General features: G+C 38.4%; 1 protein-coding gene across 17 annotated transcripts in view; it reads left to right on the top strand.

The window, feature by feature from the left end:
• The window catches only part of DLG1 (discs large MAGUK scaffold protein 1), a gene marked incomplete at its 5' end in the record, with an annotated part of 144316 nt that overhangs the window by 95219 nt on the left and 22732 nt on the right, over positions 1-26365 (top strand). For 16 of the 17 annotated variants that reach the window (XM_084267337.1, XM_084267338.1, XM_084267350.1 and 13 more), the window contains 9 exons: positions 635-685; positions 1654-1778; positions 2904-3073; positions 3685-3821; positions 4181-4325; positions 8478-8604; positions 10435-10591; positions 11686-11788; positions 23238-23352. In XM_084267337.1, coding sequence (XP_084123463.1) covers positions 635-685; positions 1654-1778; positions 2904-3073; positions 3685-3821; positions 4181-4325; positions 8478-8604; positions 10435-10591; positions 11686-11788; positions 23238-23352 — 1130 coding nt within the window. Of the gene's footprint in view, positions 1-634; positions 686-1653; positions 1779-2903; positions 3074-3684; positions 3822-4180; positions 4326-8477; positions 8605-10434; positions 10592-11685; positions 11789-23237; positions 23353-26365 lie in introns of those variants that run through there. The other variant, XM_084267343.1, reaches the window with a different exon arrangement.

The following is a 26365-nucleotide window of genomic DNA, read 5'->3' as shown; positions in this document are numbered from 1 at the left end:
AACTTAAGGATGATGAGGCTTACCTCTAGTATTTAGGGTTTTTTCCGAGCTTTATAAAATACTCTTTTAAACCCTTATTTGGATTTTGGTCCTGTTTTAATTTGTGGATCTTTAGTATGTATTCAACATGCCAAAATACTAATATAAACAGTTGTTAAACATTGCTTTAGGAAAGATCTTACCCATTTCTAGTGAGTCATGGTGCAAAGCATGATGTATTGTTTTTTGCCTCCCCTGAACACACACTCTGAGAGGGACAGCAGTTTTAAAATACTGTCGCTGTTCTATTCAATTTCTCCTCTAGCCCACCACCCTTTCCTTTTTTCTCAGTTTCAACTTGCTAGATGGTCTGAGAAGCATCTGGGGATCTTAGGAGCATTGTTTAGCCTTTGCAGTCAGAGGCAAGGAGCCTCTGCTCTGCAGTATCTGTGTAGAACAGCCTGCTCTCTGAAACCTTGCTCGTTTTGTATGAGTTTAAAAGTTACCTGGTTCATGTCTGAAGCTGTGTGAAAGTGACACATCCCCTCTGATCTGTGTGAATCAACTGAGATTTGATGGGTGTGAACTGCCAGCCAAGAAAACTGCTGTGTGAAGTGTGAAATCCTCTGTAAGTCTCACTTTGCTTTCCTTATAGGTCAATGGCACCGATGCAGATTATGAGTATGAAGAAATTACTCTTGAAAGGGTAACATCATAAATGTCTTTCTGTACTGTTTTAGATGGGATTTATGGTAGTTTATATGAAAAATTAACCTCTGGACACTACTAAGCGGCAATTCAAAACAAGCCTTACAGTTGTTTTCTTTAGGTAGTTTATTTAACCTATAGTAAGAGTTGCTTCACAGTAATAGAAGTTTTTATTAATATCCTTCACCATTAAGAGTTAAACAGGGGAAGGATCTCCCTCAGACATACTGCATTTTATGTTATTATCTAGGCTTGTAGAAAGTAATAACACAAATTATGATTTCATTTTCTATATTGTCATTTATTACAGGTTTTTATTTGTACTGTTAAGTTCTATATAGAGATTCAAACTTCAGTTGAGATTAGAAGTAACACCTTGTGATATGCATGGCTTTGTATATTTGTGATACAGAGATCTATCTCAGGTCTCTCTTTTTCAGCTGCACTGTTAATAAAAAGAAATGATTCTATTTGATACTCATGCAGCTCTGGTAGTTACTGAGAGGGTGAAGAGGTCTTTCAGTAGATAGTAAGGGCAGGCAGCCTTTCAAGAGAAAATGACTGCATCTGTAAGGATATGCTATGTATGTGACACATTACTTGGGCCCTTTCCTGAGAAAAATGATTTGTCACTAATAACTTAACGAGGGGCAAATATTTGCATAAATAATCTCAAAGATTCCCTCTAGACAATGAAGTGTTTATATAGCTCATCAAGTTCAGGTCAATGAGAAAGCTCTGGGATTGGAACTGTATCTCTTAGTTTTACAATGACTTTATGGTCTCTTTGCTTCTATGAAAATAAGTATAATTTTATCTTATATATGGTTCTATGTCATATACTGCATAGAAGTGTCTTCTAATATTTTTTATCAGTGAAATTTACATGGATTTGGTTATATATAGATGTACTAGAATGTCTTTTCCACAAAAAAGATGTGTAAATTTTTTCCCCTTCACCTTTAGGGAAATTCTGGACTTGGCTTTAGCATTGCAGGTGGTACAGATAACCCACATATTGGGGATGATTCAAGTATTTTCATTACAAAAATCATAGCTGGGGGTGCAGCTGCACAGGATGGAAGATTACGGTAAGATGACTTTATTTATTATTATGCTTTCAAACAGTGGATGGAATGCTTTTTGTACCTTTCAGTAGATTTATCAAGCTGCATTACATTTTAGTTAAGGTTTTTTACAAAAGTATTTTGAAAACCATGAAAAAGTTTAATTAGAACTCTCACACACACACGCACCCCTCACCCCCCAATGAAATCTGCAGCAAAGTGAAATACAATTAACTTTATCTTTTCTATTTACTGAACTCCAGGTGAGGAAATGCTGGCATATTAGTAGATGGTAGCAAGTGGTATTTGCAATTTCCTTTTAAGAGTACTGTTAGGAGTTGTTAACAATTTGCATTACTGAATCATTTTTCTAATCCAGAAAAGTACACTTGGGTATCACTGCACAGGGAAAAAACCCCATGCACCCAACTGTAGGACCAGCTTGTTTCTCTTGTGTTGTCAAGAACTTGGCCTATCATTTTTGTCACAAATGCATGATGAGTTTTAGTCCTAATAAACTTATTTCAAGGCTTTATTTTAGCTTATTGGCCAGTGTTAGAGGTACATCTGGCAGAACATGGTGACAGGTGGGTCAGGCATTGTACTTAGTGTAATGAGAGCTCTGTGTTACTACAGCAACATGTTAAATGGAGTGGAAGGCCAGCAATTAAACAGCTTGTGAAAAGCAGGAATGGAGGTTGACTTGTTCACTTCATGGCTTAAAACTAGCATGTTCTCATTGTGTGCCTCCTGGTTTCCAATTTTTTAAATTCATTCTTATACCCCTAATAAAAGGTAGCTTGTATGAAGCTCTGTTCAAAATGCTATTTAAGGGAGTTGGGACTCAATCCTTATGGGTCCCTTTCAACTCAGTATATTCTGTGACTCTAAAAGAAACACGTGTAAGATGGTGTCCACATCAGCTGCGAACAGAACATTCCCTTTAAAGGTTTTCCAGGGATACTGGGTTTATTTTTAAGGATTAGTAGTGAATTTTAGAGTATTGCCTTGAAATGATGTGATTTGGAAGCAAAATCTATGTATATTAATTTGTTTCCATGTTTGTTAGTGTATTGCCAATAATATACTCGACTCTTCATGCGTGTGCTCTGTGTAACAATGGCTGAACATGAATGTTGCTGTCTCCAGGGTTAATGATTGTATTCTGCGAGTAAATGAGGTGGATGTTCGTGATGTGACACACAGCAAAGCAGTTGAAGCATTGAAAGAAGCTGGATCAATTGTAAGATTGTATGTCAAAAGAAGAAAACCAGTCACAGAAAAAATAGTGGAAATCAAACTTGTAAAAGGCCCTAAAGGTACGTAGGAAGAATAAAGCTTCTGTTTCACAAGAAGTGTAGAGTTGGCAACAGATTTTGGGATTTGTTTTTAAATGCAGAATAACGAAAAAGAAGATAATGGCATCTCAGATGCTTCTGAATTTTTATCTGTGTGTCTTGAAACTCTTCTTGTAGAATGCTTATTTTTCATTCAAATTATAAAAATGTTTTGCTGATTTTATGTAGTAATTTAAAATATATTTAAAATGGGAGTAATATATTTTATTGAATTAACTAGAATTGAGAGACTTTAAAACATTTAAAGAAAGTATTATTTTGTTTCTGTATCTGCAAATGTTGGACACCAACTCTTTAAATATCAGTGATGGTGCTATAGCTCTGCTGTAAACATCTTTTACAAGGCATGAAACAGTGATTTAGCTTTTCATTTTCAGAACTTCTGTAAATGTTACATCTTTTCCAGAACTTTCTGGAAAATTATGGAGTTCACTTGGAAAGGCATCCAGTGTTGCTTCAGCAAGAGCCTAATATTTTGCGTATGTGTGATACAAATAGCATTATCATTTATGTAATAATTTGAATCTAATGAATGCTAGAGGTTTCTTGAGTAATTATGTTGTCTTCAACAGGTCTTGGTTTCAGTATTGCTGGTGGTGTAGGAAATCAGCACATACCTGGAGACAACAGCATCTATGTAACCAAAATCATTGAAGGTGGGGCAGCACATAAAGATGGCAAACTTCAGATTGGGGACAAACTTTTAGCTGTAAGTAGGAGCTGCATTTTTTTAATAGTCTTTCACTTTTAGGTCCAGTAAAGGCATGATTCACTTGGATAAGCTGCCTGCTCGAACAGTGTTATTTCATAGAAATTAGTAAAAAAATTTTTATTGCCAAGAAATCAACGATAAAAATGAAATTTGCAGTGTTGAACACATCAGGAAATCTGAAATTGGATTAACACCACCATAAAGTACCTCCTACGTAACTTCCATATAACCAGTTGTGTCTGTGGCACATGAATCTTAATAAAGACTCAATGCCCAAGTGCTCCAACAGTTTTCAGTGAGTGTTCAATGAAGATTTGCATTTTTCTGTATTGAGGATTTATTTTTTTTACCTTCAGGTAAACAGTGTTTGCTTAGAAGAAGTTACGCATGAAGAAGCAGTGACAGCCTTAAAAAACACGTCTGACTTCGTCTATCTGAAAGTTGCAAAACCCACCAGCATGTTCATGAATGACAGTTATGCCCCTCCTGACATCACTAACTGTAAGTTCAGTTTATCTTTGAGATTTAACTGTTTTTTTCCTTAAGGTTTTAATGTACCCCAATTTCTACGATTTTAACAGTTTCAAGCACATTCAAGCTATACAGTGTGAAAATATGGTACAAGAAAGTTGATAAATCAGCGAAATTATATGCTAAGCAGACTAGCATCCTATAGGTCATATACTGACAAGACAGCAACACTGGGGCTCTTGGTGTGTTTCCATGAGAGCAGTGGCCTTGTCCTTGTGACTCAGTGGCTCTGATCACTTACTGATGAGTGCAAGGGGAATTTGTGCCTCATTCTCCGTGAGGCTGCGAGGAGTAGCCAGCAGTGTGCAGCGTCGATGTTCAGTGTCTTGTGAAGCAAAAGGCAATACTGTTTCAGGTAGAGGTTAGTAATGTTCTGACTTAGTTTTCTGTTTTCCTGCTTTTTCATGAGCCTCGTGTATTTGAATAGATTGGACTGGGAGAAGAGGGGCAGGTCTTGTGAATGTATTGCAAAATTCCCTGTTAACTTGAAATCTTACTTCAGTTATGACATAATTGTTGATACTTGGAGTGGAAAAACAGTGAATGCTGTATTCAAAAGAGTTATAAGAGTTTCTTCTTGACAGGAGGTTTGTTTGAAATCAAACCTCTGAATTTGCAAAGTTTAGGTTTGAACTACTATATAAAGAAAAAAATAACTTAATGTACAGTTGAATCTTCAAGGGGAATTTTATTACTGTTTAGTGTCTGAGAATGTTTAGTGATGAGAATGATAGAACTTTATCTTTCTCAGACCAAACAGGTGGACTTTTACAAATGATCAGTTTTGCTTATCTTGTTGCATAAAATTGTTCTAGGGGAAGAGGTATTTTAGGGGTTATTTTGTTTCTTGCTGTTAGATATGAAGAAGTGATGTTTAGCACTGATCAGGTGCTACCTCATATGAATAAAGAGAAGTTTTCAGAGTAACAATCCATGGATGTAATTTGAAATAGTATGTAAAGCACATCAACAAAAAGGCAGCACTATGAAGGACTGAAAGTACCTTGGAAGCCCATCATTTATTGGTGATTGCTACAGCATCTTTACATCTGTTTGTAGGATTACTGAATTACAAGTTGGAGCTAATTATCTTTTATGTGTTTACTGTCTTACTAAAAGGGTGTTCTTGAAGGCTTGAAACTAATTTTCAGCCTTCAATGTTTCATCCCCACGTTTATACTCCTCTATAATGCCAGAGAGCAGCCATTTTTCCTTGTGGTATCTAGTTTTCCAGTAATTCAACCTTTCCCACTGTTTGCTTGGAAGGCAGACTTCTTTTTCTCTCCTCATCATAACTGACATATGCTTCACCTTGAATTCAGGTTGTGTGGAACAGATGTAACCCAGTTTGTATGTAGCGTTCCTGGTACTGTCGCAGTAATGCAATTACACTGCTGTGGATAGTGATGTGAGCTGCAGTGCTGCCTGCACTTTGGAGCAGATTCTCTGAGTTGTGTTTCATTTAGCTGCAGTTGTAGTGTTGACCTCTCTGAAGTTAGTGGTGTTTTTATGCTGTTTCTGTAAGACTTTTGTCAGCAGTTAACCAGAGACCATTCTGCTGCAAGGTGCTGGGTCCTGTGATGAAACTTCAGTCTCAGTTTTCCTTGCTACAGGAAAGCCAGGTTGTCTTTAAGACTTTATCTCTGGAACTCGTCTAGTTTAATTATAGGCTGCCTCACTTTCTCTGGTGATTTAAAATGGAATGCTAAAGATACTGAAAACTGTTTGAAAACTAGATTCACAGAGTTCATTTTCTAGGTTTTCTGCTGCAAAATCTGTTTATTTCAATACTCCTGTAGTAAGACCACCAGCTAGACAGTAGTATGGTTTTGTCAGGTGGTCTGATGATGTGTAAGATGGGACAAGTAAGTTAGCATCTGTAGAGATAATTTAATAATTTCATATTTATTTGGGGGTCGTGTCTTTGAATCAAGACATGTTTGATCAAGAGGTTTCTGGGATTCTGATTTATGGGAGTACTTGCTGAGAAGAGAACAGACCCTGCCAACTAATTCTCTGTGCAACTGGGGCTGAAAGTTGACCTCCATCATTTGGTATTTATAAGAGTGAATGAATGCTTTTGGGCTGCTGGTGGAGGAAATTAATGTTAAAAATCTTGTTAAAGAAGAGTTGGGGCTGAGACCAGAGCATTTAGCAGGGAATGAATGTGGAAAAAATATCTCAGGGTTATATGTTGTAGCTGTGGAGATTGGTACTGTGAGCAATGAAAGCTTGACCACAGCCCTTGACATTCTAGAAAAGTTGATTGCCATGCCTGTTTCTCTTGCTTTTGTGAGACTGTTCTTTTAACCCTTGAGGTGCACATTGCTAGTATAAGCAGTTTCTTTAGTGGCCTCCATTTTGTGATTTAAGAAGAATGCAATTCCAAATGATATGCGGTTCCTTTATCAGTTATGAACTGTTTTGTTGTGTTACAGCTGAGTTTTAGTTACGTGGTGAAAGGATACAAAATTTAAAAAGTAAAAATATGTGACAGTGTTAGATGGCATCTATGTTTCTGAACATGATCCAGTTAAAAGCTTTAGGAACCTTAGAAACCAAATGAAAAGCACTAAATCAATGAACATAGAATTTGGAATGAAAAATCTAGTTACTTCCTGCAAAATATACATTGTTATAGCTGCCACTGATGACTTAAAAGCAATTATAAATTCATTTTGTGAAATAAGATGATTTAGTGCATGAACAGAACATACAGAGCTGCTGTCATTGAAATAATTTTCTAGCACATATGTTGTGTTTCAGGTAAAATGTGCATTTCAGGCACAGGGTTCCTGGCCTGTTATGCAAGAGTCTAGACTAAATCCTTTTAGTATTCCTTTCTAGTTCTAATCAATGAACCTGTGAATAAGGCACTGACCTTTGCAGTACAGTTGGAATATTTTTGCACTGGCTTGTTTATTCCTTTCAGCAGATTAATGGGTCTTATCTTGAAGAGTAGGAGGTGGAATCATCATACCTTTTTTTTCTTGATGCATGCTGTTGGCTGTGTGCATAGTAGCATCACTGCTAGCACTTGTGCTATTAAAGATGGCTTTGTTCAGTATCTAAGAAATGTAACATCCCTCCCTGGTCTGACCTGGTATCCAGAGTGGAGTGTTCTGGAGGTGATAGGGTGCTCCACGTCAAAACATTGACAAGAAAGAAGTAGGTAGCTTGACAGTTTGGAAGCAGTGTAACATTCAACTGTTGTATTTTTTACTGTTGCTCTGACATAGTGACATTAAGAAACTGAAATTCTTAATTGATTTAAATTAAAAACTGACAGCCAGCTGAAAATGAGCCAGCAGTGTGCCCAAGGTAGCCAAGGCAGCCAACAGCATCCGGGCTTGTATCAGAAGTAATGGGCCAGCAGGACTAGGGAAGGGATTGTCCTGCTGTACTCAGCACTGGTGAGGCTGCACTTTGAGTTCTATGTTCAGTTTTGGGCCTCTTGCTACTAGGAAAACACTGAGGTGCTGTAGGGCACCCGAAGGACAGTGAAGCTGGTGAAGGATCAAGAGGAGCGGCTGAGAGAACCGGGGTTGTTTAGTTTGGAGAAAAGGAGGCTGAGGGAAGACCTTGTAACTTTCTACACCCATGTGAAGGGAGGTTGTAGTTGGTGGGGTTCTCTTCTCCTGGGTAACAGGGTGCCCAATGAAGTGGTCGAGTCCCCATCCCTGGAGGAATTCAGAAGACACGTAGAGGTGGGTGCTAAGGGAGAAGGTTTAGTGGCGGACTTGGCAGTGTTAGGGTAATGGTTGGACTCTGCAGCAGTGTTTTCCAGCTTCGGTGATTCTTTGATTCTAAAGGCAACTTTAAAACCAGATAAATCTCCAGACTGTCCACATGGGCATCACATATCCATGGCTTCTGTTTCTGAAAAAAAAGGTGGGTTTTGAGACCATCAGTTTACTTGCTGACTTGGTGTGAAGAGATTAGGGAACATGTTGCTGTGACACAGTTTTTAAGAGCTATGATATTTACAATGTATTATTTAAATTGTTATTTTTTAGTTTTAGAAGAGGATGCTCCTGATAATACTTCTTCCAGTTTCTCCAGCTTTTTTTGTTATTTCTTAATGCCTTTTGTTTTTTCCTTCTTCCCCATCCCCTTCTGAAGCTTATTCTCAGCCAGTGGATAACCATATCACCCAATCTGCCTACCTGGGACAGTCCCTGCCTCCAGCATCACCAGGCCGATACTCACCAGTGCCCAAGGGAATGCTTGGAGATGATGAGATTACCAGGTAATGAATAACTAAAGCTACATGGCAAATTACTTAAGCAAGGAAACCCTTATGATGTGTTTGTGGGTAAAGTACTAGTGATTGCCATATTTATTTCAAGACATAAAAGCAAATCTTTAGTTTCTTAGCGCTTGCAAACATTGGTTTGAGAAAACTGTATTTTTGTACATATATACATACACATATTTATATATACATAGGCATGTGATTTACCAGTCCAGGAGTAGTATTAAAATCAGAGTGCCCTGCCAAAGTGTTCCAAGAGTTGATGGAGCATTTTAGGATGGCAGTATGAGGAGACTAAAGATTATTTCTTATTTTAAACCCAGCAATCTTTTTTCATTTTTTTTCAAACAAGGGTTGGTTTTGATGGATTAGTAAATCCAGAAGGGCTAGAGAGCTCTTAATCCTTTCTCATTAACAGACAATTCATTCCTTCACTGATTCAGTAGATTGTATTAATCTTTTGTTCGTCACCGCTGATAAAGGGAGGCTCTGGTCATTTTGTTGCCCTTCTGTCCTGCAAGTACAGGGATGTCATCCTGCCTTTTCAGCACGTTGTTGCTGAATTCTGTGTCCGAGCATCATCCAATATGGGTAATACCACTCTGTGTTTGAGGCAGGGTCCACCCAGGATTGAAACAGAAGTGGTATAATGAGTTGGAGGGTTTATTTTACCATACTGGAAAGTCGGAGAGCCTCAGATATGTCTTCAGAGTTAGAGTGGGCATAGAAGCCAAAGTGATTCTGTCCTGCAGATGACATTGCTGAACTTAATTTTATAGCTTTCCTTTAAAATTACTATAAAGGGAGGATTTTGATTTTCTTCTGAAACGCAAGAGCTATTCAGAAAAGGCTTTAGGTGATTTTCTTTAAATTACCTTCCCATTTTCCATCCCCAAAAGAGGTTTAGAAAGATGGGTAATATTTTAAAAGCTATTGTGTATTTATGTTCTGAGTGCAGCAATTTTCTTAATGTGTTAGTGTGAGCGACAGCAATGTGCATAGGTTTTCAGTATCATTTATTTCTATGCAGTGGTGATACTCTGAAAGGATGAATATGATAGTTGATGGGGGGTGAAATTAAGTGATTTTAAATCATTGGACTAGATGTTTCTTGTTTTGGAAAAATGCAGCATCTTACTTTGTCCTATAAATGAATAATTGTCTCCAAATACTTCAAAACGTCCATTAATTGTTCTTTAGTGCTCTCTAGTGATTTTTCAAATGCAGTGCACAGTTGTTCTGCTTTATAAGAAATGTCTGTTTCTGAAATAACGTATGCTTTCCTTGTGGCAGATTAGTAGATTTTTGGAAGGAGTGTTCTGCCTTAGAAATTGACTGGTCTTACCTTCACATGATCAGTATTTTCTCTTCTCTTTCAAGCTGGGAGAAAATGCTCTAAAAAGGATGCAGCAATTTGGTTTAGGTTTAACTGTTTCAATTGAAGTTGCTGTAAATAAATTCCAGATGTATTTGAGACTACCATAAATCCTGATTTTTACATTTTTTTAAGAGCTTATGCATGCTTACTTTTTAAATTGTGTTTTGCTACATTTGTTGCTTGACCAGCTAAAATTGAAGCAGTAAGAACATACTTTTTTTTTCCACTATTGGTTTTTCTATTACAATTTGTTCTTTACATTTCAGTCAGAAGAGGGGTGGCCAACAGGGACAGGGAGGTGGTTGTCCCTCTACTCTGCCCTCGTGAGGCCCCATCTGGAGTCCTGTGTCCAGATCTGGGGCTCCCAATGCAAGAAAGATGTGGAACTGTTGGAGAGGGTTCAGAGAAGGGACATGTGACCAAGATTTCATATTTCTTTCTTCCAGGGAGCCTAGAAAGGTTGTACTGCATCGAGGATCAACAGGTCTTGGTTTTAACATTGTTGGAGGAGAAGATGGAGAAGGAATTTTCATCTCTTTCATACTTGCAGGAGGGCCAGCTGACCTGAGTGGAGAGCTTCGGAAAGGAGACCGTATAATTTCTGTAGGAGTCCTTGCTTCTTTTATTTAAATAACAACAAATGATTTTCCCTTCCTGGATATTAATGCCACTTAATATGATTTATAGGCAAAGAATGTCATTAACTGAGTAAAAATTTGAGTTAGTGGAACAGATTCCAATATACTTCTGAAGTATCTTCCAGAACTTCAGTCTACCTGTAACCTGATTAAAATATCTTTTCTCAGAGTCTCAGAGGTATTTTTTTCAGTGAGATATTAACATATCTTAGTCTGGCAGCTGAGAGGTATGAGGTATGTGTGTCTATGAAAGGATGCAGTCTTCAGAAATAACCCTTCTAATGGGATGGAGGCACTTGGCAGTAGTGTCTGAAAGTAGTGGCTGCTTTATTTCCTGGAGTAACTACTAAACTTCCCATTAGTCTTAAACAGATTCATCTCATACCTGTCTGAAGGCATTTTATAGTAGTACTGAAGGTCAGAAAGATTTTCTGTGTGTTTGTGAAATGACTTCATTTATTGAGGATTTTTTCTTGGGACAATTACATAGTAATTTGATAGTCATTTAAGAGGAAAAAAGTAATTTTGGCTCTGGTGTTATTAAAATGCTAATTTAAATGCACCCATATTTTAGTTTGAACTATGGAAAATACTTTTGGTTTAAAATGTCAAGCACTTCTCTGCTTCCATGTTTTCCTGACAATATGTTAATTCTGCACATAAAACCAGGCTAGGCAGTGTCATGGAGAGTGTGGTCTGGCACTGGGCTCTAAAGATAATGGTGTGCAGGCAAGCTTTGGCTAAGGAGGTCCCTGAAGCCCTGGTGTGGAAAGGTGAGGTGAACCATTGCAGGAAATAAGGTACTCTGTGTCTCCTTAAAAAGAATGAAAAAGGTCTGAAACAAGTGAAAATGGGACCCAGTGAATACAAACTCATTAAGTGATAAATTACAATGATTACAGTATTTTGTAACAGGGGGGTGTATGTAAGAGAGGATTTATTGACTTCAGGTTCCAGTAAGGATCTTTGTATTAGTTTGTAATGTTGGACTCAGGGACATCTCACACGGTACAGGAACTGCTCTGTGATGATCAAGAGCTTTTTTTGTATTTCTTGTAGGTAAATGGGGTAGATCTAAAAGCAGCAACCCATGAACAGGCAGCAGCTGCTCTGAAGAATGCAGGCCAAGCAGTAACTATCGTAGCTCAGTACCGTCCAGAAGGTAAGAGGTGCCTTACACATTCAGAACTTGGTAGAAACACCACGTTGCTTATGCATTTCACAGTTGTTGTCACCCTTTAATATGGTGGTTTTATTTTCCTTAGTGGTGGAAGAATAAATGACTAATTCCTTCTCTCTTGTGTTGATTCAGATGACCTAAGTGTGCCATCACGTTTTGATTCTGTTTTATACTGAGCTGGTATTTCTGTTTATCCAGCAGTTTCTTCAGGTGCAGATGAGAGTGCAGCTGATGCTTATAAACCATCCTTGGGTGTTCTGCAGAACCCAAATAATTCCGCCTCATCACAATACACCTATTTGTCCTCTTGTATTTCTACAGCACATTTGAGTCTATTTAAGACTTTAAAAATCCAGTGGTCTAGAATGACATGCTTACCTTGAGTGACAGAATGTGAAATGGTCTGAAATAGTGTCAGGGGAATTTTAGGTTGGATATTAGGAAAGATTTCTTTACTGACAGGGTTGTTAGATATTGGAACAGGCTGCCTTGGGAGGTGGTTGAGTCACCTTCAGTGGAGGTACTTGTAAGAAGAGTAGATGATGTACTTGGTGACATGGTCTAGTGTTGGACCTAGTAGGGCTGGAGATATGGTTGGACTCAATGATCTTGAAGGTCTTTTCCAACCAAAACCATTCTATGATTCTATATTCCCCTCCACCTGCATCAACCTCATGTATCTCCACTGACCCAGGAACTCTAATAGTAATAAAGCTAAAGGATTTGTTTGTGTCTAGTTCATGGCCAAATCCCTGCAGCCTGCACATGTTGTCAATGCCTGTTTTGTCTTGAGAGGCTGTGCATCCTGTTCACATGTTGAATCTGTAGATTGCTGTGTTCCAAGATTCATTTTTTAGGAGTGTTCAATCTGAGGCTTTCTTTTAGAAAAAGCTTAGCTGCGTAGCTAAGCAGTGCTAGTTCAGTGCTGTAATAGATGGATCACCTTGCTCCTTGCATCAAGATCTCTCACCTTAGTAAGAAATACAACATTTATTTGATTGTGAGTTGTCCTTTTTAGTATCCAGCCACTTTTTTGTTCAAACAGGTGGTTTTGGTCACTGTTTCTTCTGACAGGAAGATATGTTGAGATGTGGCTCCTAGTAGCAGAACAAATGTTTCTCTGGGAGAATATATCCCAGGACACAAGTGTTGGGTGGTGTCAAAAAATGTATCCAGACTTCATGCAGAAGCAGCAGCTTTTCAGTCTTCTCCTTCTGGGATTCAGGCTCTAAAAAGGAAAGAATTGCCTCATACTTTGCAAGTCAGAGCTCTCTTTTCCTTTTAAAATAAGAGAACTGAGCAGTTTGGATGGTTCCTGCTCTTTCTGCGTTGGAAGTAACGCCTTTCTTCTCTACCACTTGTTCAAGTAGATAACTGATTTTCTTGAAACATGTATGGAGGTGCCTGACTGATGGATAGGATTTTGAGTCACTGCCCAGAGATTTGCCCAGAGCAACATATGCTGCTGCCTCTTACAAATTTCTCAACAACTGTCACTTGTAGACTTCAAACCTAGAGCTGTACTCATTACTTCATGACTGTGGAAGCATTGGGAATGAGACTGCATGCAGCTGGGTTGTATTGAGAGTGTAGTTCTCAAAGAGTTACAGGGCCCATTTGAGAGAACGCATGTGGGAGATGTTACTTGAATTATCCTCATTATGGGCACATATCTGACACTTTATTCAAAAAAGGATTTTGTTCTTTTTAAGATACTTGGCCTGCACAACCACCTTACTTTCTGAAATAGTGCTTAAAATCTCCATTTGGAGCAAACACGTTGGAAGCATGTTAGGGCTTACTGTACTGTTCTGAAGTATGCCATGAAGGAGCACTGTCACTAGGACATAGAGATTGTAAGCAAAGTATGAACCAAGTCATGGTCAACCTACCTCAGATACCTCCAGTTACTAATGTCTGACCTGGACATTTGTGCTTGTCTTTTTCTTACTCCTCATAAAAAGAGGTTGACTGGAACTACAGCTGATAGCTTCTTTCAGGTCTGGTGTGGAAGGTAAGTTGGATCAGATACTCACCGTTCATATCTTAGAGATCAGTAAAGAGAACGTTTCCTCAGAGATTACTGTTTGTTTGGTTATTGTGGGAAAGCAGTCTGTCTGAGATTTGACTTTCTAAATAGAAAACATCACCCATGTGAGTATGTTCTTTGATCATCTTCACATTTCCTAAATTATACCTGCAGATGGTCGTCTTTTCACCTTGATTCACTTAAGTTGGAAAATTTTATATATGTATATATAATTAACTCTAGTTTTTGTTTATGCCATTCCAAAAAAGTTAACAAATTATAAATTTAGTTCATAAAAAATATTGTTCATCATCGATGTTTCTCAGATCTTTTTGTAGAGATGAGGAACATCAGTTATAACTGCTTGTATTGCACATATATAATATTTATAAATCCAGCAGGATTTTGTAAAAGATGCTGACAGCTAGGACAGATCAAGGAGATTCTAGACAGCCATCAGGGCTCATTATGACTGGGTAAGTAGATTCAATATGATAGGAGCATTTGGAAGACACTAGGGACCAACTCACTTCACTCCCTGTAATTGTATATGACAGTTTGTATGTTCATAGGTGTGATGGGGAATGCTAATTTATGTTTTTTACATCCTACTGTATTCTATTAGAAGTTCCCCATTTGTCTTTCTCCTCAGATTTCTGGGAAAAGAAGATTCTTTCAAACAGAAAAGCCTCAGTAGGCTGTAGAAAGAAAAATTAGTCTTTGGAAAAACCTCCATAATGAAAGGGTTGAGTTTTCTGTGTCTGAAACTTCAAATCCAATTAGACAGCACGGTTTATCAGGCAATAGTTACTGGACTTTTGGGGGAGGCTAATATGGCTGAATGATGCTGCTTTTCCTGTATCCAGGCTCAAATTACAACACTGCTGACACTTTCCCTTAAATCTCAAAAATGTTCCTTGGTTATAAAATCGGATGAAAACAGATGCAATCTCATTCCTAAAAATATCCTTCTGGGCATTGGTTTAGTTTCCAGTAATGCTCAATAAATTTGAGGGATGCCTGACAAGATTTTCCTGCTATACTGAATCAGATTTCAGCAACTTGGCAGCACTCTTTGGGACAGTGAAAAGCCAAATAGGGACTGTGAAGGTATTCTCTCAGCAAAAGTGACTTGCACATTAGGCACCACTCCTGTACTACCACAATTGTAGTCAGTTGGCTTCTGCATTTTTCTTGTAGATTCCATGCTTTTGTCTTGCAGCTTATCTAGGAGCTGAAGTTGTAGTTTGCTGAGTCACCTGTTGGTTTCTATTTCTGCATTCTTCAGTGATATGTACACAGATGTGTGTGTACAGATCTCCCTAGTTGAAAAGTTCACTGGGCTCTGACCTGCTGGACCTGGATGCTGCGGAGGAGAGGTCTGTAGGAGGAGAGCACAAGTTTGGGAAAGGGGAATTACCCTGTAGAAGTGTGGTGGAGAAGTCAGGGTGTCATTTGTGTTTTCCTCCTTGTTTAGAAGCCTTTTTGTATCACAAGTTTTTGAGACATTGATTTGCTTTACTGTGAATTCCACTGGAAATGAAGTACCATGACCTGCAGCAGGGTCAAAGAAAGAGATGTTTCTCCAGTACACAAAAGCATTTTGATGTGTCTTTTTCATTTGTAGAGGTTTCTGAGGCATTCAATTTTCCTGTTGCTCCCTGATTCTGCAGAGACACCTCGCTGCCATACTGCCATCCCCTTTCCTTAGGTTTTCAACAGATGGAGAGTGGCAAGGAACTTCCACTTCTTCCATGGAATAGCAAGAGAGAGATGTGTTATCTCTGGGGAGTGGGGATTCACAGTTGGTCAGAATTATATCTCTGCTACATAACAGAGATACAGGAGCATGAGTGTCTTGGTGCTTGAAGGGAATGTAGTGAGGAGAGGAGCAGCAAGGGGGAAGTATAGGACTGTCCAGAGGTGGAAAGCCATTGGAGGACTCCCCCCTCATTTCACATTGACGTTGTATCTGTTCAAATTAAAAGGTCATCTGAAACATTCTTATCTGCATTGAGGATGACATAATGTTACCTCAAAACGCAGAATTTCTGAAGGTGAAATTTTGCCCTGGAAAGGTACGAGGTGCCATAACTGTATTGTAGCTTGAGTACACGTAAGTATTAAAAAATAAGACAAGTAGCCAAATGAATAGATGGAAAACACAAAAATATATTAGGTTGAAATTGGATGGAAAGTAATTTTGTTGATTAAACATTTTTTCCCTCAAGGATCCACCTGATACCCCCAAAAATATTATTAACTAGCGCAGCAGTCTTTTTTCCTATGTGAGTTATCAGCTGCCCGTTATTTAGAATTTAGAATCTACATTGGTCTTCTCTGTTATCCAGCTGATCTAGTCCATCCCTGTATGAACTTGTTTTCTGGAAGAGGAGTAAGATGTTTAAATGATCAGAGCAGCTCCTTGTTCTTGGGTGATTGGGTGGATCGGTGTAAGATTAGAAGTGGAGCCAAAGCCTCAAGAGAAGGTTTTAAGGTCTTTTTTTGAAACTTCTGTTTCTGAATTTAGATTGTTCATATACATAGTTATCACGTTTCTCTTTCAGCTTTATTGAAGGAAGCAAGTGATACTCCGTTGCAAAGTGTATTAAATATTTATATAATTCAATAAAAACACCTCATACTTTGTTAGACAGGTTTTTAGGTGAATTTTCACAGGTGATTTTTTTGTTTTAAAGGAATGTATTCATCTACTGAAAACAAGATCCTTTGTATTTTTCATTCTCTCTTCTCTTTAAAACAAATGAGTGAAAGGGGGGGGGGGAGGAGAAAAAAAGCACCTTTGTTAGAGCTTGCCTTTCAATGGCCAGAATTTGGCCAGTTTTTCTGTTTGTGACACATCACTGATGAACTGTTTTCTAGTGGAATTTAAAACAGAATAACTAAGCTCTGTGAAATGGTACTGCTTTCATGTCTATAACCTAAGGTTATTTTCTGAGCATTTGGCTTGAAATATACGGTAAAACTTGTGTTTGTAGAAGTCTGATTGGGGCAGCAGAAAGCCAATAATGATTTTGCAACAGTTGGTTTTCACTATTTGTTTTGTATCAAGAGAAAGAGCTTCTCTTGCTTTCTGGCTGAGAACCGGGATTGTCTTAACCAAACCAAAGACAGTTTTAAAAAATCAGTACATCCCAATTTCATAAAATGAAAAAGTCTTCTGAAAAAACAACTTTAAAAAGTGTATCCTGTTTTGGGATATGTAGTCTCTAGCCTTCTAAACTTCTCTTGCTGCTTGTTTTATACCTGGAGCTACTCATTTGCAAGTAATCCAGATTAGTCAATTAAGTATCTTTAAAATCGGGACTATTAAGATTAGAAGAAGGGTTCTGCTATATATAGTCCTGATAGATGGCATAAGGCAGCTTACAGATGCTTTAATCCTTTAAAACCTCACTCCTGCTCTTTAATATAATAAATAAAATTGTTTTCCTCTTTAAGAACAGTTCAGCCTTTTACAAGCTGGGAATGCACGGGAAACCTTCATCAACATCTCTGGCGAAATGAGTTTGGCAGTGCCTGGGCCCAGTCTCTTTCAGAGCTGTGCAGGCTCTGCAGGACATGTTCTTAGCTGAACACAAAAGCAATTTTTCTAATCTGTTTTGAAATTCCGTGGCCTAGTCTTTCAAGTGATTAATGAGGCAAAAGCTCATTACACACTGGAGTGCATGAAAGCCACCGATAGCATGTGAAATGCATTGTGGTCTCTCTCAGGTCATGTTAAGGTAAAACAAGAAGCACTGAAGCGACGTAATATCTCCTCAAAAATTATTTATGATGTTTTTGTTGTGGTCTGTACACTTTAATAGGTACCCTCTTTGCTAGTGCTTTTGAGCAGTTGAAGTAACCATGCTCTGTACTCCACAGCCTCCTCTGCCAACTAAAGTTTATACTACAGCCTGTAACATAAGTGGTACCTGTGCATTTATCAACTACCAGTATGGATAACCAAGGGATGGTGGTAGTAGTACCTGCCCAGAACTCATGAGTGCAAGTTCAGCTGTGGCAGTCCTGCCTCTCAGACTTAAAACTGAAAATGAATGGATGTTCAGTACAAGATCAGTGTGATAGTGGCCATCCAAACTTAGTACCAGGCTCCGTTTCTCAGGTTGTTTGGAGGCCCCATAAGAAGGAAAATTGAGCATCCTGAGAGCGGGGAAAAGAACACAAATCAGTAGTTTTATAAGATTGTCGGTGTGAGAGTCCACTTTTGACAGATCCAATGGGTCCTTCTTCTAAGGAGGGCTTTCCACAGACACACGGGAAGAGGGAAGAAAGGGGTATACTTTTTTTTAACTAGACTGAACTTTGTCAGCTCTTCGTGGGTTCAATATATGCAAGAATCTCTGCTTCTCAGTGCTGTGCTGCCATCTGTTCCCTGTGCACACACCCGTACTTCCATGAGTTGCTTTGCCTTCTGTGCAGTTTTCTGAATTTTCTATCCCTTGTCATAGTCTCCTGTTCTTTCGTTAGAATGTGTGTTCCAGGCCAATGTAATTTTCATTATGGCATTTTTTCTCTTCCCCTGCCCCTATGGATTTCTCAAGATGTATCTGTGTTTATCACTGTACTGATTTCTGTTAAAACAAAGATTTACATTGAAAGCTGTAAATTTTTCTAGATAAAAGCAGTTTAGGAACTCAGGAGCAGAGGAATTGTTCAGTATTTCCCATCTTTCCTCCCCTGTTCAGCCCCCCCCCCTTTCTCTTCATTACTGTACAATCCATGCAGATACAAAATAGAGCAGATTTATTCTAGTTTTACACCATCTGCTTATCCAGTATAATTTTGAAGTTTAAACTTGAGCCCAGATGTATCCATCCAATGTTCTTAACAACTGATTATGTGTAACCCAGAGTAGGCTTTGGGTTTTTTTTTTTTCCTTTGGTGGCAGTGGGGCACTGTTGGATAAATGCCATGAACTGCAGCAGCAGATGCTTCACTTTGTCAAGCTCTGTGTTATGCAAGGTACTAGTCCCTTCGACTCTAAACTTACTGGAAACTTTAAGAAAATTCTATCCTAGAAAAGATACCATTATTCATATGTTCTCATTTGACTGCATTTCATGTTAATCTTGCTGCCTGTTACCCTTAATTTGATGCATAGCATCAGCAGCTTTCCTGAAATTCAGAACATGAGAGGAGATCCTGAGCTAAGTCCCATTCGCTGCTGTTGCATATACATCAGTTTTCAGATCCTGGTCAAATTCCTACCTGAAAAGATGGAGGTTTTGGGTTGTGTGGTTTGGTTTTGGTTTTCAGTTTCATGGGGATGGAGGGCAGGTGGCAGAGGGAGAGGCTGTTCTTCTGTTACCATAGTTCTTACTGAGCTTCTGAAGTAGTATTTTACTATTTTGATGGCTGTAGGAATTGGAGGCATGCTTGTGGGTACAGTTCTATGACCAGCCTGCTCCATTTGGGTTAAAGTCAGTTTTGCCTTTTCATTTAAATAGCTTATGTCCTTTCTGTTTGCTTGCCCTGATCACATTTGTCCAGAGATCAATCATATTCCTTCTCAGCCAAGTTCTTAATTCTTCTCACCCAAGAAAGCAAAGTGTCCTTTTCATCTTGGTCACTGTGCTTGTTACAGATCCAAATCTCTGGAATGTTGAAGTGGCAGAATTAAAGTTCTTTAAACTTTTGCATTGCATCCTCTGTCACACTTAGCCATGTGGAAGTGCTGTTCACTGTGAACCATGGGGAAAAGCAAGATTGTTTTTGTCATGCACTCTATACATAATATTATGCATTAGTCCCCTGTAAAAAAAAGCTGGAATTGTGAAGAAAACACTTCTTTAGCATTTGGGAGAATTTAGTGATGATAAACTGAATTGGAAAAGGTCATTTAAATATACAATGAAATTCTGTATATGTGGAAAAAACTGGAGGATGAGAAGGTGCTTGAAGGGAAGGACATCGCTGTGCTTGCTGAGCTCTCCTCCCGAAGGACTTGCTTCTCAGTGCTTCTGCTTTTGTGTTATTTTAGCAAAGGGGTTTCTTACAAACTCATGTATGTCTGGTCGGGAAGTCTTTCGTCAGTGTAAATGTGATGCTATTTCTCTGTAAGTTGTTTTAGAGAATCATGGAATATCCTGAGTTGGAAGGGACACAAGGATCATCAAGTCCAACTCCTGGCTCCACACAGGGCCAGCCAAGTCAGAGCATGGGACTTGAGTGCATTGTCCAGATGCTTCTTGAACTTGGTCAAGCTCAGTGCTGTGACCACTTCCTCTGGGAAGTTTGCTGCCATTCCTTTTTTTCCCTCTTTCCCCCTCCCCCCCCCCCCTTCTTTCAATATGTACTGAAGTATTACTGCAGTGATTGATTAAAACCAGAGGTGTGTAGGTAACTTTTTGGTGCTTCCTCTCTAATCAAATAAAACTGCGTTTTGTATGGACCAGATTTGATCTACATCTTGGATACGAGTCTCTAGTCTTGGTAACAGCTGTTGGCTTTTGATGCTCACCTTTTGTAGAGCTCATAAGCTGAAGGGAGGAATGGACAGTCTTCTGACTGTTGTCCTGCAACTACTTTTCTACGTTTCATAAACTACCAGATGGCATCAGCATTCTTCAGTTTAGTAAGAGATTGAAGGAGCTAAGGACAGTTGATATCCAACTTTTCTGAATCGTAGAGATAGAAAAGTAACCACTCCTAGGCAGATCAGCAGAGTTCACACTTCGCTGTATAATGACAAAAGTTGAATCAAGCCTCATCAGTCCAGAGGGGGATGGGTGTTGATCCTTGGGGCACCAAATTTATACTGCTTTACTGATGCTATCAGGAGTCCTCCTGTTGTGTTATTTTCTATCTCCAGATTCAGTTTCAGTTCTAGTGTACCTGATTTCTTATTTAAAAGAACAAGATCCTGTCTACTTTTCAGCTCCAAATCAATAATTTTGCTATTTCTATCCATCCTGTTCTTTACAAAACCTTCTGCAAGAGGAATATAACTCAATCTTTTAGCTTGCTCCACATCAGAGGAACTCATCAGATTCCATCTGCACAGAGTGTTTAAGCTTTTCCTAAATATGACACCTTATTTTTGAACAGAGCTTTCTCAGTCCCAGCCCATTAGTTTCCTTTTTTTGCTTTATATTGGTATGGCAGGAGCCTCTATGTAGAAATTATTCTCCTTCTTACTCCTACAGATGTCCCTGTCACTTACTCTTCACTTGCTTTCCAACAGTTCTGGAGTAATGTAATTTTTCTCATCAGAAAACTTCAAGACCAGCAACCTGAAGATGGAAATGAAGGGTAGAGTGAAGTGATAGTAAGGAAGAGCTTCCCCTCCATGCCACATAGTTTGATTCTTCCACCAGATGACACATGATACTTTCTTAACAGATATTTGTAGACTTTTTCATCAACTACTGCAGAGCCCCACAGATACTTTGTGTACAGACCAGGCTTTAGCGCAGGAAAAGGGATGGGTTATCTGGTCTTTTCCATGCTTGCTTTGCTTTCACACAGGGTACACCAAGATCTGTTATGTCAGAAATCTCAGCTATCATTCTTGTATGTTTGAAGTTTAGAGCCTTAATTTTGTGAAATGCCCAAGAAACTGGTGAGAGGCTTAAAAGATCTTACTTCTGAGGTATAAATGAATGAATTGAGGTGACTTACCGAAGGCCATGCAGTGCAGCAGTAGCACAGCAGGAGTGGACTTATTCTCTCTGCATCTGGGCCTTCCTCCTGAGGGATATTACTTTCCAAAAAACGTTGTTTCCTCTCGATCCTCTTAGGTTGGTTGCCTGATGTCTAAAATTCTTTTGCTATTAGTTTATAGCACTGGTTGTAGTGGAAATGGGGGTTTTGTTTTTCTTGTAAAATAACCTCATTAGTCTGATTTAGTGCTGGTAAATTATTCAGCCTGCACTGTAGTTGTAAAAAGGTACTTGATGATGTTTTAAAAATTAAGATGTTTTCTTAACCACTAACTTTTGGTTTTAAGACAAGAGTCATGATTATTTAAGAGACTGTTTATATTTTCATAATCTGGGTAGGGTTAAACATAGTTGCTATTACTGGAGTGTTACGAATGAAGTGATAAACAACAAATTGGTTTACAGAATATTCATCTCTAACTTAATAATTATTTTTTGCTCCTTCGGTTAGTCTGTAAGCCTTGTGTGTGGGGCAAAAGTGCTGCAGAATGTGGTATGCTAAATTGTTCATGGTATTTAGATGACTGCTGAAGGAACCTTAGTTTAGAGATTTCCTGAAGATTTTTGCATTTTAGAGCCCTTGTTATCAATCTTATGTTTCCTGAGTAAATGTGGTGCCCGCAGGGGGTCAGGGTGCAGCCAGGGAGAGCACCACATTACCCAGTTCAGCAGCTGCTCACTGCACACACCCTGGCTATCCCAGTGTTGACTTGTTCTAATCTGGCATCACGTGGTCTCCTGGAGAAGGTGGTGGCTGCAGAACGGTTTCTTTAACTAGCAAGGTTTTCCGAGTGGATCTGTTGATCCTGAAGTCGAACTGAAGTCCTTCAACTGAAGGAAAAACTTGTTTTGAGTTCGTATTTTATGCTGACAGCATGTAAGTACCTTGCTTCAGGAAATGCTTGTTCTGAAGAAGCTATTACTATTTCACTGCCTGCCTTTGTAGCTAAAATCAAATGCATTTAGCTTAGTTTTCTTAGTACACAGTGCTGCTTAAGGACACAATCCGTTTTTCCAGGATTAGCATTGCACATAATTCTATAGGGGGAGTTTGAATCTCTAATGAATACCATTTACAAGTGGATCGAGATTCATGCCAAAATTTTGGACTTCTTTTTTCCTATGCTGAGCTTACTTGGGAACATCGTCTTATTCAGAAAATGTTTTGCATATTTCCCACTTTCTAGTGCTAAATTCTTTATCTAAATCGATCCAGTAACGTTAAAATATCTGCTAAGTAGTTTTTGAGACAGTTTTCATTCCTGATTTAAAATATATCATTCTTCTTAGAAACGTGTTTCAGATGTATGTTTTGAAGTTTTCTTTTTGACATGGTTGAATCTTATCTCTATCAGTCTTTTTATTACTAGTAAAATTGTAGTTGTTAGTAGAAAGACTTGTTTTAATTAAGGAAAAAACAGTTGCAGTGAGCTATAGATTAAAACAATGACATTTTAAAGTGTAATGGATATTTGCTTTTGTTTATTTGCTTTGCTTAATCACAGTTATTACAAATATTATTTCAGTTAATATTGATAAAGATTAAACTTGGCTTAGCCTGTGTTTACAAAACGTGGTGCTTAATTAAAATGTTGGGTTTTTCTTGTATTATAAAAGCTGTAACAAATATATTTTCTCTGAGATTTTCAGCATTCTTGTAAGCAATTTAATTGCTGAAGTTCAGAGGACTTTAATTGCTGTCCCTTTCTTACAGAATACAGTCGTTTTGAAGCTAAAATACATGATTTGCGGGAACAGATGATGAACAGTAGCATTAGTTCAGGATCAGGATCTTTGCGAACCAGCCAGAAGAGATCCCTATATGTCAGGTAATCATCTTCCATGGTATTGCAAGTGTGGTTTTCTGCATTTCTGTACACTTAGGATTTCTGTGTTTGCATTTTTATACAATTAATGAACTTAACAAATCGATATGTATATGCAAAAAGTAGTAAAAATAAAGCTTAATTTGGATTGATTAATGTAATACAGCTGAAAAAGATGCAGTAGCCCTGAGAACCTTGTATGGAGTTGAAAGAGTGGTGCTATTACTTGCTTTCTGTCCTGCCTCTCAGACATCATAATCAGCAAATATATATATTTATTCTTTAAGTCAGTGTATGTGAAGTCTTGACTTAATTTAGATTGTGGGTATTGTGGCAGTAGTCTTCACATTTCTTCATTGTTCTTGAGTTCAAACATATAATCTCCCTTTACTTAAGCTTTGACAGATTTCCATCATCTTTCCTTCAATTTACTTTACCTATATTCTCAGCTTGCGTTATGAAATCTTATTTCTGTATCCAGTAGTGTTTTGTTAGAGAATGTTTTCCATGGTAACCAAGAGAGCAAATGCATCAAAGTAAATGATCTGCATATTCTTCGTTAAATATGAAGGAGTGGAAATATAAAAGTGCATGAAGCACCTAAGAAAAAAAGTGGTTTTACTGGGAAACTCTGGCAAGGTGCAGCTCATTAATGCACCAAGCAACTCCTACCTCATTTATCATATCCTGGTAGAGCAAAATGTTTCAAGTAAGGAATGTGAGTGAAAAGGTTGCATTTTTTTACATAAATTGATTTTTGAGCTCCCTAAATGAGTTCATCTTGGGGTTGAAGGAAGGCCTGCAGTAGCCTCTTGGCAGGGGTCTGAACACTTCAGTAGACCATGTCAGTGGTCCTGGTGCTTTGGTTAAAGCACCTTAATTTAAAATACCGTAGGACCTCACTGGCTTACCTGCTAAACTGTGAGGCTCAGGCGTTACTGACTCTTGGCATTTGAGGCAGATGCTGTTTTGTTCATGGCGCTGTATCTATTACCTGAGTAACTGCATCTATGATCAGAAAAGTTTGTCTTTTGTAACCTCTCTCTAAAGACTTTGAAATAAGTGTGGCAAATTACTTGTACAGGGCTTCTGTTAATATTGACTGTAGTATATAGCCCTTGTGTTTTGACCTACTATTTTAGTGGCTTTATCTGGATTCTAGCTTTCAGAGCTGGTCTTGTTAATTTTTTTTTGGTTTTGTCTGCCTTATATATTTTTTGGGGGTCAAAATTTAAATATCTAAGGATAAATGCCTTAAATGCTGAGGATAACTGCTTATTGGTTATCCATGTCTTAAGAACTTCCACAGGTAGGTGTGCATATAGATATTGTGGTGAGATCTTCCTTTCCATAATCCCATGATTTATCGCTTTAGCCCTCATCATATAACTAAGCCTAAACAATTCTAAATGCTTTTATTTTGCTTGGTTAGCTATAGCCTGATTAGGTTCTAAACCGCTTATGCTCATGTTCACACATTGGTATTTTAAGCCACTGACAAGCATTTTGTGTTTCTGTAGCTTTTATTACACTGATGGAAGTTGTTAGCGGTAAATGATTGAACTTTTGCCTTTGCCAACTGCTGCCCAAAATGCAGCCTTCTCCAGGTCGTTGGCACAAGCCTTGTGGAGACTGATGATTCCTTTTACTGAGTCTCAAAAAACCTTTCTTGGAAATAGCTTAGCTGTAAGTCAGAACAAAAATCTAAAATGCAAAAATTCCTCAGGAAAGTAGCTTCCACCCACCTCTCTTCTCAGAGGGTGCTTCTAGGGCTTTGGAGATCTACTCTTGTCATCACACCAAGAGATGCCAAAGACTGGTAGGCAACATGGTATGCACAGGATGGGTTCACATCTGTTCTGTCTGGTTTCTGATGTAATTTTGACCTAATTGAAGTTAGTTTTATGGATCTTTGCACATATTCCTAGATACTGACAGAACATGTTAGTTACCAGGGTTATGTCTCATAAGTCACTCTGGTATGATCATTCTGTACTTTTAATTATACCAGTCCAAGGGCAATTTTAGTAACTGAAGGTCATTTTTTTTTCTGTAATATTTGGTTTTGGATATGCCTTAAAGGATGCCAGTTATATAATGTAATGCTGAATTGAATGGCAAACCCAACAGTCAAATGCTTATAGGCATTCAACCACAATTGCAGAAATTATTTGCCAAACGTCAGTCTCTACAATTTGTGTAAAATTCACAACTGAAAATGACTTGTACCTCTGTGCATTTTTCTGACCAGCATGATGCATTCCAATTTCAAACCGCGGTGCTGACTCCAGCTCTGACTAGAGCAAATAATAGCTACACCTTCGAGTGGAAGAAACTTTATGGTTTGGAAATCATTAGGAAATTTTAACTAAATGCATTGAAAAGAAATTTTTATGGCCCCAAAGAGGCATGGTGTCTCACCAAATCTGATTCTGCAGTAGACTTTATGCTAAAGATGAATTGATCTTGATAGAATGTTGAATTTTTTTCCCTGTAAGGAATTTGACATTTGGTTGTGAGCAAATACAGTTCAAACCACAAAAAGTACATTCTGTGCTTCAGAAGGGTAAAAAATCCATAAAGCCAAAATACACTTTGGAACAACCAATTAGGACTTGCAGGCACTTAAAGTCATTCTGGAACATTAAAAATGTAGCAGGAAAGGTACGTTATGTTAGTGTTTGGGAAGAAGGAACTAATTGAATTTGGGCAAGACAAAGGACACCATTTAAAATCACCCAGTTGTAATCTGTTGTTGCTCCTTTCCAAAGGTTGAGGTGGATTTGTTGTCAGGTCTCTAAATCAAGGCAGCGTGTCATTTAGACAACGCATCACTGACAGATTTATGAGCTTGCAGATAAAATAAGGTTGATGATTTTTTTGTCCTCTGTTGTACAGACACTTCTTACTTTCCATAGGTGAAGATCACACACCTTTCTCAAAGGTAAAATACAAGTCCTTTCTAAGGCGTAACCTTAGGAGCATCTCTTACAGTTTGGTCAGAGGCTCCTGTCAT

The sequence above is a fragment of the Gallinula chloropus genome (genome assembly GCF_964237585.1).
Source record: "Gallinula chloropus genome assembly, chromosome: 8".
NCBI classification, from domain to species: domain Eukaryota; kingdom Metazoa; phylum Chordata; class Aves; order Gruiformes; family Rallidae; genus Gallinula; species Gallinula chloropus.
This window is presented reverse-complemented; position numbering and strand designations above follow the sequence as displayed.